We start from the raw sequence: 15,880 nt of genomic DNA, 5'->3' as shown, positions 1-15,880 counted from the left end.
GTCTCCACTTTTTATACTGTCCAATTCGTTCCTCACAAAAGGCTTGTGAAAAAAATTAGAGTAAGACTAAGTCTCCTCATACTCTGGTGAGGACACAACCCCAGAGAGGTGAAGGGGCAGTTTGGAGTCAGGAATGAACCAGAGCTAGAATTCTGAGCCCCGGGTTCACAGTCCTCCAGGCCACACTTTTGCCCCATCGAGGTCATCTACACCTTCTCCGTACCATCCACCAGCTGAAATGCTTTCATGGCACTTATCAGAGTGTTAGTTGTATTTTGTTTATATGATCATTTGCTTAATGTCTCTCACCCTAGAATGTATGAATTATAGGGATTGAACATATTTTTCTCACCTCGTGTGCCACAGTCCACCTTGGATGGTCGGGTGGACAAGTGGATGAGCCAATGTGCCACCCGTGTGTCGTAAACATATCCACACCTTGCGTTGACAAGCCTCGTATTTCTCCTGACCATGGTGATTTCATGTCCTTTCTCAGATCGTAGCTTGCTGCCAGACATGGCCCTCTCAGTGGACTCGTCTCGGTACCGGTGGCAGTGGCGAGTCAGAGATGGCCTCCCACAGTCTCCATCAGAAGCCACACCACTGCTGTCCCCAGAGGAGGGGGCGCAGAACTACAACCTGGCTCAGCAGCGGGTCGTGTTCCCCAACAATGACGTATTCCACCAGGATTGGGCCAAGGTCTCCAGGAGATACTCTGGCAACAGAATCTGCACCACCAAGTATACCCTCTTCACCTTCCTGCCCCAGAATCTCTTGGAGCAGTTTCACAGGTATACGACCACTTGGCTGAACAGTACACACTTTATAGCCAAGTATTTGCCACTCAGATGAACTCAGAAATGCTACCCTCTGGGCCAAATGCGTGTACCTTGAGAAGCTTTGTCATTCATTCGTTCATTCATTCAGTATTTATCAGATTCTCCTCCGTGTTAAGTCATGTGTTGTGTATTAGAGATACATGAGCGAAAAGAAAAAGACACATTGTCCTGACTATATTGGCTAGTGAAAGAGACAGATATTAATTTTAGGAATTCTGTAAATTGGTGTAAACTATAATTCAGATAGATACTTCCAAGGAGAAGGATATGGTGCTATTAGAGTGAGTACAAGAGAAATCGGGCCTAGTTAGGAAAGTCAAGGAAGACTTCTAGGAGGAAGTAACTGTGGAAGTCTAATATGAAAGAAGAGAATGTGTTAACTAGGTGGAAAGAGGCAGAGAGAAGTCAGAGAAGGGAGCCAGAAGAATGTTCTTTCAAACAGACCTTCATGTGCAAAGGCACTGTGGCAAGAGGGAGAAAGATGCACTTGGAAAACGTAAAAGTGCAAGCCACTCTTTTGAAATAATATATGCAAAATTATCTTTTAACTATAAAGCAAAATATGCACCTAGACATTATCCTAAGTTTTGTAATTATTAGCACCTATCATTTATTGAGCAACTACTATACTCTGGAACCCTCCATTGGATACATGACAAATATTCATCCCATGTAATATTTATAGGAGCCCTTTAAAGTAGACAGTACTATCCCCATTTTAAATGGATTTGACTTTAAAGCCCTACCATGATGTTCAAGGTGACACTGAAAGAGAATGTCATTTTTAGTTGGCAAGGGCTAATAGGGAAGCAGTAATGCGGCGAGTATATTTCTCTTCTCCACAGTTTTCATTCATACCTTGCTTGCCCCTTCCAGATGGGCTAACCTCTATTTCCTGTTCCTGGTGATTCTGAACTGGATGCCCTCCATGGAAGTCTTCCACAGGGAAATTACCATGTTACCGTTGGCCATTGTCCTGTTCATCACCATGGTCAAGGATGGCATAGAGGACTTCAAGAGACACCGCCTTGATAGAGAGATAAACTGCTCCAACATCCAGATATATGAAAGGTAAGGGAAATCATTCCTCTGTTTTCTCTGTGGCAAATAGATTATGCAAACTTATCAGTGTTTTCAAAAAACTGGTCTCTCTTCTCACATTAATTTTCTTCAATTCATTTAGTTCAGTGATACTCAGCCAGGGCAATTTTGCCCTGCAAGGAACTTTTGACAATGTCTGCAGACGTTTTTGGTTGCCATATCGGGAAGGAGGTTGCTACTGGCATTTAGTGAGTAAAAGCCAAGGATGATGCTAAACATCTTACAATATACGGGACAACCTTCCACAACAAAGAATTATGATCCAGCCCAAAATGTCAGTAGTGCTGAGATTTAGAAACCTTTAATTTAACTCATGTAAATGCCATAAGAGCAGGGTTGAAACCTCAAGAATTCAACTCTAAAATTGACTGAATCATCTCAGGAGACCAAGTTCAGGAACAGCTCTTTGGAGAGAGACAGGCAATGTCTCCCAAACAGGAAAATGTATACTGTTTTTAAAGCATCTGTGGCTCTTGGCTAAAACTCCTTGCTTTTAGAACTTAGCCAGGTAGGTTTTAGGACCCAGAGTTGGCACACCTGTTCTTGGTTGCCTGGGGTGGAAAAGGAAGCTACCTGTGGGTGACGTCTGCATTCCAATAGGTGGAGTCTCAACAAATAGAAGGAAGTGACCTGGTGGGTACACACCTGTTCTCTGCAAGCTCTTTCCTTGTCATACTTCTCCCCTAGAGTTTATACACCGGCTTTTTACTTTTAGTTTTCCTTTTGAAAGAAGAGAGAAATTTTCAGCAGACAAGGCGAGTAAAAGATGTCAGGAACATCACTCGCTGACAGCTGAACAACGGAACTGATCAGGGAAGAACCTCTTTTATGGGGAGCTCAAGTGTCCTGCTATGAGAATTAAAGAGACGGGATTGAGCAGAGATGAGAAAGGAAGGCAAGGAAAGGCTGAAAAGGAAAGAAGACAGGAAACGAGTGGTGGTCTCCAACCTGCCCTTTGAAGGACGGTCCCACAAAGAGAACCCCAACAGACATTACCATGGGAATCAAATTAAGACCAGCAAGTACACTCTGTTGTCCTTCATACCCAAGAACATCTTTGAGCAGCTACACCGGTTTGCCAATTTCTATTTTGTGGGCCTTGTGGTTCTGAATTTTATCCCCGTGGTCAATGCTTTCCAGCCTGAGGTGAGCATGATACCGATCTGTATCATCCTGACGGTCACTGCCATCAAGGATGCTTGGGAAGACCTCCGGAGGTACAAATCCGATACAGTGATCAATAACCGAGAGTGCCTCGTCTACAGCAGGTAAAACGAAACACCCGGGGAAGTCTCGGCCCCAGCTCTGATCTTTCTGTGGCTGCTGCCACCGCAGGTGCTGTTTATAGAAGGATGGGGTAGGAAGATAGCATCATTTTATCACAGTGAAGCTGTTCAATTCTCCACAATGGGGATTATGGTTTGAAACCGAAAAACATAAAACAAAAGGAATTGAGGCTTGAGTCAATCGTTGATTAAAATTAGGAGGTCTTTATTATGTGACATTTTCTTTGCTGTTTCAAATGTGTTAGACATTTAAGAGTTTTGCATGAATTCACAACCATTTTAGGTCCAGTGTGGCCGTGAGCATGTTGGAGCAGGTTTGGAGACCCTTGGAGAAAAGTGGCATCACTGTTTTTCAGGAAAGCAGTAGGCAGTGTATTAGGAGAACCAGTCCTGGAGACACACTGCCTGAATTGAACGCTGTCTCGATCAACCGTTAACTCTGTGACCTTAGGCAAGTGACCTAACCTCTCTGAGACTCATTTTGTCCCTCGTAAAATTGGAACACTTCCTGAGGTGGTCGTGAGAATTGCATGTGATAATCCTTGGAAATTACTTAGCACTGCTCCTGATGTATGATAAATACTCAGTTTGCAAACTGTAATTGCTTTATTTTTAGAATGTGAAACGCACATTAGCTCGATCAAGACTGTCCTTAAGCTTTCTCTCTGATATCCCAACCCAAACAAATGTGGCTCACCACCTGTCTTGCCATGTACTTTAACATAATTTTATACCTGTCGTTGTCTTAGAAAGACTCCATTGAGTCAAAAACCAAACCGGGTTGTTAGGAAAAGGACACGCTCTCGATCAGTAAGGGAAGAAAACAGAGTTACCGTGTGTCTCAACTTTGTGACAATTCATGCAGCCCAGAAAGAAGCAAGGGAATGGAGGCTGGGCTTGCAGTGAGATTGCGGTGACAAAGAGTGCTTTCTGGGCTGGCAATAAGAAACTTTGGATGAGTCAGTCACTTAGATGAATACAGCACGTAGGGGCTTGACTTCCTGCCAAATAAGGGGAAAAGTCCATCTCTCTCGAGAAGCACCATCCCTCTGACTTGTTTCCTCTGACCTTGTGGACCCCAAGACCTTCTGCAGTTGCTCTGGTCCTTCTTAGAGTGAAAGGCGCTTGCTCCGATGTGTGCCCTACAGCTGTTTAGGGGCTGCTTCTTTCTAAGAAGTTCTCTTCCCTGGGGGAGAACATGGAGCTTATGACTTGGAGCTGGCTGATGATAGTTTATAAGCCAGACTCCACTCGGAAAATTGTAGCCTGGGGAAGCTTCTAAGGAGATCATGTAATGCAAGGGACTCAGCTGTCTCCAGGGCACCCCTAAGAGAACTTCCGTACCTTCTCCTCAGCAAAAGATGAGCTTCTGTTCTGTTTGCCTACAGGACCAAAATTGCACATCTAAAAATATTAATCTGAAGGTTTGGGTTTTTTTTTCAGCTGGATCTAATTGTCTTGAGTATTGTTCGCACGCTGAATACCTAGAGTTGAGACTGAGTCATTCCTCACCTTTGAGTAAGGAAATTATAAAGAGAGAGAAAAAAAAAAAAAAAACTGTTGGAGTGTGCCGCCTTTCCTAAAGAGACTGATTTTTTAAGAAAACCTTGTTTTTCTCTTGTCACCAATCCACCCCATCACTTTTTGTTTTCTGTCTTTCTCCTTTGTTGTTTTTCTCATGGAAGATGCACAGGGAGGCTGGTTCTTTGGGGAGGGATACAGGGGGACCTCAGCGAGCCTGGTTCTCTTCTCCCTGCTTTGCCAGAAATCCTCTGCCCTGAGCATCCCAGAAAAATAGGCCTGTTCTTGGGGATAATCTCAGTGTCAATCAGATCACAGACTGACCTGTGCTGGGTGCTGGCCTGATACAGGCCAGGCTGTTGTCATTCTGTTCTCAAAATAGCTTCCAGGAAAGTGGCAGAAAACTGAGGAGATAACAATCCAGAAAAAAGAAACGTTTATCCCCAGGCTCACTGGCAGGGAGGGACATACAGGTTTTTTATTTTTTTAAAACAAATAATATTATTTTATTTATTTCTTAATAATATAATTTCAGAGAAATCATTCTTCACTATTTTGGTGAATCATAGTTTAACAAAGAGAGTATTTGAAAACCAGGTTCTAAGTTCAGTTTATTTCAATACTTGATTATCATAGCTGTCAGGACTGAAAAATTACCTTGGAAAAGCACACATCGGGCTCCCCTGGTGGCACAGTGGTTGACAATCCGCCTGCCAATGCAGGGGACACGGGTTCGAGCCCTGGTCTGGGAAGGTCCCACATGCCGCGGAGCAACTAGGCCTGTGAGCCACAACTACTGAGCCTGTGCGTCTGGAGCTTGTGCTCTGCAACAAGAGAGGCCGCTACAGTGAGAGGCCCGCACACCGCGATGAAGAGTGGCCCCGGCTCGCTGCAACTAGAGAAAGCCCTCGCACAGAAACAAAGACCCAACACAGCCAAAAATTAATTAATTAATTAATTAATTAATTAATTAATTTTTTAAAAAAGAGAAAAGCACACATCATGCAATATGTACTTGGGAAGACTTTATGGTTATTGATAATGGATATACAAATTCATATTTTTAATTGAAGTATATAATTAATTTACAATGTTGTATTAGTTTCAAGTATACAGCAAGGTGATTCAGTTTTATATATATTCTGTTGTGTCAGTTGAGATGCTCTCTACTGCGAGAAGCAGAAACCTTGACTTAAACAATTTTAACAATGAAGAGACTTTGTTTCCTAAGTCACTACAAATATGCTGAGGTGGGCAGGTGATCAAGCATGGTTCATTCAGCCAATCGGCGTTCTAGCTGCAGCAGTTAGCTGTCCTTTCCATTCAGTCCCCCTCTGTGTCATCTTTACCCCCAGGTAGATTTCCCTCATGGCAATGAGATGGCTGCAGCAGCTCCAGCCCTCACATCTACATATAATAACCCACAAAGGGAGAAAGAAAAGCACTTCCAGAAGCATTCTTGGAAGGTCCAGGAAGCTTACTCCACAGATCCTCCTCATCTCTTAGTGACCCCAGTGGGTCACATGCCCATCCCTGAACCAATCCCTCTGAGCAGGAGATGAGATTATGCTGATTAGGTTATACCTGAGCCATAGAGCCCAGCATGAGGTTCACTTCCCTGAAAGCGTATGGGCTACACAGGGAAGGTGAAAAATCCAGATTTAAAAAATGAGGTCTTTCCAAGAGAAGGAGAAACACATGTTGGAGAGGCCACCACTATGTCCTCAACATCATCACCTTAAAATATTTTTGAGCCTCGACTCCTTGTGAATTGCTTTTCACATATTAACAGGAGGAGACACACTTTGGGACATTCTGTAATATATATCCTTAAAGGTATTCTAACCCTGAAGTGGATTAATTCTATGAAACACTCCAGAATAGGAAGATAGAAAATGCTAGATATTATTATTATCTTAAGTGATGATGCTGAGGGAGCATTTCCTTTTGCCAAACGTTGAAGATATTGGGCTGGCCAAAAAGTCTGTTCGGGTTTGTCATCCCATCTTACTGAAAACCCCAAAAGAACTTTTTGACCAACACAATACATGACGGTATGTCAGGCAAAGAATACAAGATCTGAGAGGACAATTTTTTTCTGAGAAGCAACATGAAAGCTTATATCTCAAACACTAGTTCTACCCATTTTGTCTCAATTTCACACATTTGAGAAACTGATGTCAAATGTCCTCATTTTTGTACAGTTGAATACTAGGACCCTAAGGATTTTGCTCACCTTAATCCCATGTATCATCCAGCCTAGACTTGTTTATACTGTGAGAGAATCTTTTTGCAAACAGCAGAAGCCTTGTCTACAGAATTACAATCCTGTTAGAGCATTTTCTTTTAATATAGCAACTGTGCTTGTGGTCTAAAAGTGACCCATTAATCAGATTTATGGAATGACTTCAAGGAGAGATTAGCTTCAGAATTGTATTAGCTTAGTTTCTCCCAGGGCTCAATTTAATGAATCTAGAAACCATACCGAGCAAGAGAATTGTATTTTTCCATCCAGCTTCGTATATTTTTATTTGTATTCAGAAAACAGGCAACAAGGAAGCAGGAGTGGGAACCAAGGGGATCCATGAAGGTTTTTGTCCCCATGTTGTAATGCAGCAAAAGCCTTCCAGTGTTTCAGCAGCCGAGCACACAATTATTCATCTGTTCGGCAAGCCTTACGTCTGAACGGAGTACGTGTATATCAACATGGAAGGCCCCATGTACCCTCGAGGGGCTCTCAGTCCAGAGAACATGAGGAACTTGTAAACAGCTACAGTGTCCCTTGCCTGTGGACAAAGGGTCACGGTCATGCATGGGCTGCAGTGACACATCTGCCTGCCAAAAACATCAGAGCCAGCCGAGGGAAGCCTTCTCTGAAGAGGTGACATTTCAGGAGGGCACTGAAGGATGAGCATTCAAATAGGTAAAGAAAACAGGTCAGCTCACAGCCTCTCCACGTGTCACCTGAAGGCTGTATGTGTGATTTATGCTGGTATCAAAAAGACCAGGATCAAGAGATAGCAGGAGCTTAAGAGAGAAACGATTCGATCAGAAACTTTATTTTATTTTATTGGCCACGCCGCAGGGCTTGGGGGATCTTAGTTCCCCGACCAGGGATCGAACACGGGCCCTGGCAGCGAAAGCTCCGAGTCCTAGACACTGGACCGCCAGGGAATTCCCTAGAAACGTTTAAATTCTGACTTTTTACCAAGACTTGGAGATTCTCTTTTCTGTAAGTCAGGCGGCTGCTATAACATAAAAAGAATTCCAGATGCTACAGGATCGCGGCCAGTCTTCTGACAGCATGGCACTGAGGGCCTGGTTTCCCAGCTGTGGAAAGCTCTGCTGGAGAAGGCAGATGCCTGGCCTGCAGCCTGTTTTTATTTGTATGTCAGTTTCCTTCCGTGCCGGTGCCCCCATAGGAAAGCCTGAGAATGAGGAAACCAGAGGTCCTCATCCTGGGTCTGTCACCAATTAACTACATGACCTAAATGAAGCCACTTAGGCAGTTGTGTCCCCATTTGTCTCATCTTTAAATAATGGTCATAGTGTCTCTACGGTAAATTTTGTGAAAAGATGTGAGATGACATGTCAGAGGGCTTGAACGTAGCAGAGCTATAGAAACAACTATACAATGCAGTGCCAAAGGAGACTGCTTAAAGCAGTCTCAGCAGGGATGTTTAAAACATGACATCATACTGGATGCTTGGCACCACACCCGGGCTTGTCTCAGAACTGCCACTTACTAAATGTGTGGACACCTGTAGTTACTTGATCACTGCAGCCGCCATTTCAACTTGTATGAAGTAGGGCCAGTATTAGCACATATCTCCCAGGGGCATGTGGGTTGAATGAAATAATCCTTATAAACTGTTAACTCAGTGTCTGCACCATAATTAGCACTACATAGTTTTTTAAATTTCCATTCACTTCAACTCTCATTTTTTCCATGTCAGGCCCAACCTAAGCCTTCATCTTTCTTGCTACATTTCCCACCCATACAAGGGAGGAATTGTTTATTTTATCGGCAAAGGTCAAGGACATTCACAGCCACATTTACCAGTGGGCAGGGTAACAGTGTTTTAAAAGCAAAAACTTATGCTCTGCTCTCTCATTTCTCTTCTATTGTATGTGGCAGGATTTAAAATCTGAATTTGGGAAACCCTTCTAGAGCCTGGACCTCTTTCCCCTAACCCCGTTTCCACAGCACTCCTGAGCGCACCCAGACCAAGATTTAGATTTAGGTGAGGGATTTAGGTGGCTTCATCTGGCCCGGAGCCTAAGCCACTTCTCCCAACCCAGCTTCTAACATAGAATATACATTCAAATATCATATTTGTGTGGCTCTTAATATAGTAGCTATTTGATCCCCATTCTACTATCATTTTCCTCCATATAACATCCCTCTGGGAAACCGAAAGGTTATGAAATGATTGACAGGGTAGAATTTAGGCTTTGCCAGGGCCGTCCTAACATCGAAAGACAATATGTATTGTTTCCCCTAAAACTCTATCCTTGGTTTGCCGCAGCTGTTAAATGAAGTAATGCATGTAAAATGCTTAGTATAGTTCCTGGCATTCAGTAGCCCTCAGAAAATGTTGCCTAAAATATTACTAAGGAGAGTTCGATAACCTTGATAGCCAAGCGTCACCATGAGCTTGACTCAAGGGGAGTAAGATAGACAGATCATTGGCTGGGGTTTTGAACCGCGTAGAAGAGGACAAACGCTTTACCATAGAATTTGACTCCAGGCTATAATAACATAGCAAAATAGGCCTGGGGAAAGAATCTGAAAGTGCACAAAACAGAGGATCACAGTGTCATTTGAAGCATGACTATGAAAAGTGCCACTGGCTGTAGTTGACAGACCAGCAGACTGCTGCATCCACTCTGCAGGTCTTTGCTCTGCATTTGGCACCAGCCAAGTAGCCTCCTCTCTAAAGGGTCGGTTTTGCAAGTGCCCACCCGACTCCCACGGCCTCGCCCTGTGCTCACAGAAGGCCATAAACTATGTGGGCCAATTCAGCTTGTCATTTCAGGAGAGAATGCATTAGGTTCTCCCCCAAACTCAATGGGTAGAAGAATCAAAAAACAAGAATTCAGGTGTCCCTGAAGCTCTGCACTTGTGTCAGCAGGCCTGATTTGTATGTGAGCGGGTGAGCGTTTATAGCCTCTGATTTGCCATTATGGAGCTCACAATTCCAAAAGCTGAGGCTCCTGTTCCCGACCCAGCCTCAGTTACGTCTATGTCGCCAGCTTCTGAGGCGTCATCTGCTTAGTACTGCACTTTCGAACAGGACCAAGAGACCAGGCTGAGCCATGAAGTCCCCACAGCTATCACTCCTATGTCCTGGCAGGCGCACCTATGTGACCTTACGCAAGTTAGATAACCTTTCTGGGCTTAAGTTTCCTCATCTATGAAACACAGATAACAATAATAAAAGTTGTGTCATTATTAGGCAGCTAAGTGGTAACGTTGGTTAAGTGCTGGGCTTATTATAGGCACTTAATACAAATAAGTTTATTATATTACATTACATTAAATACATTATATTATATCATCTCATCATATCTCATCATATCATCCATCATATTATATTATTACGATATCATTTTTGGAAGTCTCCGTTAGTGTGTCCATAACAAAAAGAGATAGACGTCAAAATGACTTAAGATTAGGAAAAGCTTTTCCTCTACTGCCTCATGTTCAAGACAAATCTACAAGGAATCAGTTACTGAATATTTCCCGAACACTCCCCTGTGTGCTAGACACCATACCAGACTCCATGTAGGTATGGAGATATAAGACCCAGGGTCACCCCAGCTGTCAGCAAGCTTATTGCATAGTTGAAAGTAGAAGACACATGAAACAATTAGGCCTCTGGGTGTTAATGAATTCACATAAATACAGATGCCCCAAGCTGCTGATCTGGGTCTTCATTCTTCCCGCCCTAATACTTCATTCTTCCCTCCCCAGATATATCTGGGCATCCTCAGGTATAGTTAATATGTTCATGTCCCCCAATATTTCCATCCAAGCCAGGGGTCCGGGTCTCCTACCCACTCCTCCAGCCTCAGCTGTTTCTTTCTGGAGCTTGCCTGAGTCTAAAGCCCCCGTCATCGTGGTCTGTAGCAAACAGGGGGGTGTGGGGACACAGCTGCGCTCACTGCCCTCTGCCCCAGGCCCACGTTGTCTTTAGCGTAACTTTAACTTAACGCTAAACCTTTAACTGCTGTTCCATTTCCATTTTGTGGGACCAGGTCAGGACAGAAGCCACAGGACCCTTCCTCCCTTTTCAGTTCCTTCTCCCTTGCTAAGCTCCTCCTCCAACCACAAAGCCCCACCCCTCATTCACGACAGCTCATGAAAATAGACAACCACACAGATTCTGTTCTGCTATCACCACAGCAGTGACCCTGTTTCCTCCAACCTAATAATAACTGTGATGATACTAATAGCAGCAGTAAATGCCATTTGCTCTAAGGCCATTTCGTGTATTATCTTATTGAACTCTCACTTTAACCTGTAGCATAGATTTTATTTGTCCATTTGATAGATGAATAAACTGAGGGTCATATAGTCAAGTAGTGGGTTCAAGGTCACACTACCTTGTATGTAAGAAGTAAGAAGTAGTTCTGGGTTTTAGTCAGGCTCACATGACTCCAGAGCTTTTAACCACCCCACGATATTGTCTCTACGTGAGCACACCGCTGTGAAGACAAAGACAGTTGGGCATTCCAAGTATTCCTGAACCAGCTACAGGACGCTTGACTCTTCTTGGAGCTGTGCTCCACCTGTTCATCCCTACCCACCTCCCAACCCCTGGCTACCACTGATAATTTTACTGTCCCCATAGTTTTGCCTTTTCCAGAATGTCTTACAGTTGAAATCATACAGTGTGTAGCTTTTTCACATTGGCTTCTTTCACTTAGCCATATGCATGTAAGTTCCCTCCATGTCTTAGCTTGGCTTGATAGCTCACTTCTTTTTAGCTATGAATAATATTTCATTGTCTGCATGTACCATAGTTCATTCATTCACCTACTGAAGGACGTCTAGATGCTTCCAAGTTCTGGAAATTACAAATAAAGCTGCCATAAACATACATGTGTGGGTTTTTGCATGGCATAAGTTTTCAACTCGTTTAGGTAAATAGGATACGTGATTGCTAGATCGTATGGTAAGAATACGTTTAGTTTTATAAGAAACCACCAAATTGTCTTTCAAAGTGGCTGTACCGTTGTGCATTCCTACCAACAGTGTGTGAGAGTGCCTCTTGCTCTACCTCCTCACCAGCAATTGGTGGTGTTAGCGCTCAAGATTGGGGGCATTCGAATGGGTATTTTGTGGTATCTCATTTTAATTTGCATTTCTCTGATGACATGTGATGTGGAGCTCTTTTCATGCTTATTTGACGTCTGTATATCTTCTTTGGTGAGATGTCTATTCAGATCTTTTGTCCATTTTTAATTGGGTTGTTTTTTCTCTTATTGTTGAGTTTTGAGTTTGTTTTTTCTTGTTATATTTTGAATAATGACTCTTTATCAGACGTGTCTTTTGCAAAACACATATTTTTCTCCCAGATGGTGGCTCGTCTTCTCATTCTCTTACCATTGTCTTTCACAGAACAGAAATTTTTAATTTTAATGAAGTCCAGCTTCTCAGTTACTTCTTTCATGAATAGTGCCTATTTTAGTTTACCTAAAAAGTCATCGCCACACCCAAGGTCATCTAGGTTTTCTGCTATGTTGTCTTCTAGGAGTTTTATAGTTCTGCATTTTACATTTAGGTCTGTGATGCATTCTGAGTTAATTTTTGTCAAGAGTGTAAGGTCTGTGGATTCTTCTTTCTTTCTTTCTTTCTTTTTTTTTTTGGCATGTGGATATCCATTTGTTGAAAAGATTATCTTTGCTCGGTTGTATTGCCTTTGTTCCTTTGTCAAAAGTCATTTGACTATAATTATGTGAATCTATTTCTGGGCTGTCTATTCTGTTCCATTGATCCATTTGTTTATTCTTTTGCCAATACCACACTGTCTTGATTACTGTAACTTTATAGTAAGTCTCGAGGATGGGTAGTGTCCATCCTCTCCTTCAATATCGAGTTGGCTAGTGTGTGTCTTTTGCCTTTTTATGTAAACTTTGGAACTAGTTTGTCGACATCCACAAAGAACTTGCTGGGCAGCCCTGATCTTAACGATATATTTTTCTGGGAGTTTGCCCAGTAGCCAGCATCCAGAGCCCTTGGTCTTCAGTGGGCTGAATTTGGGTCCTTCTTTTCTGGACTTGGGGAAAATGTTTGGATTTTTTAAGTCCCTTGTGTTTGCACATTATGTGCCTGAGCCCAATTCATGAAATGTCATCACGGACATAAAGCGGGCATCCCAATGGCATGAAGAAGGAAATGCTGGGGCTGGCGGTGGTGGTTAGCCCTTACCATAACATTAACAATCATTGTCATCAACATCATAAAAGAAGCCTGTATGCATTAGGTACTTACTAAGTGCAAAACCAAGAACTCAGTCCCTTACATGCGTCATGTCACTAATCCTTCCAACAACCCTCTGAGGCAAATACACGTATTACCTTCAACTGAAGAAATAGAGTCTCTGAAAGATTAAGTAACTTCCCCAAGTCACACAGGTAGTAAGTGGTGAAGCTGAGATTCAAACCCACTCTTAATCCCTAGACTGCACTCATTCTCACTGGCTTCCCCTTTCACCCTGGGATAGCGATGCTGACCATCCTGGGCCTGACATTCCAGCTTCCTGAAGGACAGCCCAGGTCAGCTCATCATCCTACACTGAATGGGAAATCCCACAGACCACTAAGCTGCCTGATAAGTGCCCTCTACTCTAGTTCCCTGAAACCCTTTTTACAAAACCCACATAGCACTTGAGAAATGGAAGCTTAAGCACCTTCTCCTCCTCCATCCCCCCCCTTTCACCTGCTTCCCCACAGGATCCAGTTGGTTATAAACCTCTCTTGCTGTTTATTTACCTCTTAATAAGCCCTATCTCCTCTCAGAAAGCCATTTAGCACTGCACCACTTAATTTCTCCCCAAGGCAGAATCTGCCAGATGGAGTCTTCGTCCCCAGCCACGTCGATTAGTCTTATTTTTAAGCAGCAGTGAACATGCCACAAAACTAAAATAGCAATCAGTTCCCAGGTGTGGACTCACTGAGCAGGGAAATGACCAGGAGCGTGTGCATGTGTCCATCCAGGGCAGCTGTTCCGAACGGGCTGGATTAACCAGGGAATGACTCCTCAAAGTGGCTCCCAGCCAGCTGTGGCCACATCTGGGCGTCCCTCAATGCAGAAGCACGCCGCTTTTCTGCCTCAGCTGGATTCAGCCACTCAGCACCTCCTCGGGCTGGACGCCCCAACCCCGGAGCTATGCACCCTTGCCTTTTCCACAGTTGAGGAGACAAAGTGGGCCCCCAGAGGATCAGGAAACCGGCACAGAATAACCCAGTGCAAGAAGGAAATGTCCCTGATGTCACTTGTTCTTATCCCAAAATTCCTATAAAATCTGACTCTGATTCTATAATATTACTACATTTGGGTCAATATAAATATATAATTCTTCAAATTTTGTACCAGCTAAATTACTAAATTATGTCACCCCCCCAAAAAAAAATTTTGAACACCCCAAAAATCATGTTGTTCCCATAGCTTCAGTGCTCCTGGACACACAAGACAAGATGTGTGCCTGGAGGCATATGTGCCTCTGTTTGAGCACGACCCGGAGGTGGGCAATCTCTGTTTAGGGGAGGGTAAGCCTACAACAGGGACGAAGAGTGTCCCTTCACCACTGCATGTCATCCTAAGGAAGAGAAGATTACATCTAAAGGAAAGACAGGCGATTATTAACGGGACAGCAGTACTGGACAGGACCTCCCAGAGACCCAAAGAATAATAGAAAGAAAACAGAGACCAGTCTGACTTATAGCTTCTTGTGTGGTTCCATTGACCTCGCGTTACCTATCATCATTATGGGAATTGACAAGACAGCACTCCAGCCAAACTCACAGAAGTGACTGCTTATAAATATATATACATACACACACATACACACATATATACACACACATATATTTCATAAGTTCATCTGCATAACATCCATCTTCCATCCCATTAATAATTTACATCCCATAATAGACAGTGGAGCCCCTTATTAGAAGGAAGAAGAATGAATTTCAGTGTTCACGGGTGGCGGTGCATTGGCCTTGCCTCGGTATGTCTATGTATGTAGCGTTCCCAACTAGCTTTTGCAAACCTTCTGGTTTGAACCAGTGTGCTCTGGAAGTGTTGGCAGTCAGGATATTGCTCAGAGTCGAAGGTGTTCTCATTAAATCCAATCTCAATACCGGCCACATTGCTGAGATTACAGCAAGCAACCAATGGTGGGCCATCCCCAAAGGCATTACCCAATAGGGCAGAAGTCAAAGGGGAGAAGAGTAAAGACAAGTTGGGTGATAATCCTTTATTCCTTGGAGCAATTTTGCTGTAATATTCAAGGATCCTTTTTTTTTAAGTGTCCTCTCAAAAAGGAAAAAAAAAAAAAAGCAATAGAGAAAGCCTCCCTCCTTCACCATACAAGATTCCTTTTCCAATGGAGAGTATCTGCCATTCCAATTTCTTTAAGTGGCTTCATATTTGGACATTTAACAGGTGTTCCCAAGGCTGCTCTGAAGAAAAAAACAATTCTTCCCTGAATCAACAGATAAATGTTTTTCTGAAATGGCAGTGAGAAACAGATCTGGGGGGACTGTCTCTAGTTATCATGGTAAAATAAATAAATAAATAAGGTAGAGCAGATGATAAGCTGCTCTAAAATAAGTTGATGGAATGAAAAAGTGCTTAGAAACCTGTTACATCCTTTTTCCATTAAAAGAATTATTATTATTAAAATGCTACAGATGGGATTCCCTGGTGCCGCAGTGGTTGAGAGTCTGCCTGCCGATGCAGGGGACACGGGTTCGTGCCCCGGTCCGGGAAGATCCCACATGCCGCGGAACAGCTAGGCCCATGAGCCATGGCCGCTGAGCCTGGCCGTCCGGAGCCTGTGCTCCGCAATGGGAGAGGTCACAACAGTGAGAGACCTGCGTACCGCAAAAAAAAAAAAAAAA

General features: G+C 43.4%; 1 protein-coding gene across 1 annotated transcript in view; it reads left to right on the top strand.

The window, feature by feature from the left end:
• Nucleotides 1–510: 510 nt before the first annotated feature.
• The window catches only part of ATP10B (ATPase phospholipid transporting 10B (putative)), a 118,290-nt gene continuing 102,920 nt past the window's right edge, over nt 511–15,880 (top strand). Inside the window, exons 1-2 of the mRNA XM_024750608.1 lie at nt 511–791; nt 1,716–1,910. Of these exons, the coding sequence (XP_024606376.1) occupies nt 517–791; nt 1,716–1,910 (470 nt within the window). The 5' untranslated portion in view covers nt 511–516. The remainder of the gene's footprint in view (nt 792–1,715; nt 1,911–15,880) is intronic.

Source organism: Neophocaena asiaeorientalis, unplaced genomic scaffold (genome assembly GCF_003031525.2).
Source record: "Neophocaena asiaeorientalis asiaeorientalis breed wild unplaced genomic scaffold, Neophocaena_asiaeorientalis_V1.1 scaffold527, whole genome shotgun sequence".
Taxonomy (NCBI): Eukaryota; Metazoa; Chordata; class Mammalia; order Artiodactyla; family Phocoenidae; genus Neophocaena; species Neophocaena asiaeorientalis.
The sequence above is the reverse complement of the archived record's forward strand: the minus strand, read 5'-3'. Positions and strand labels throughout refer to the sequence as shown.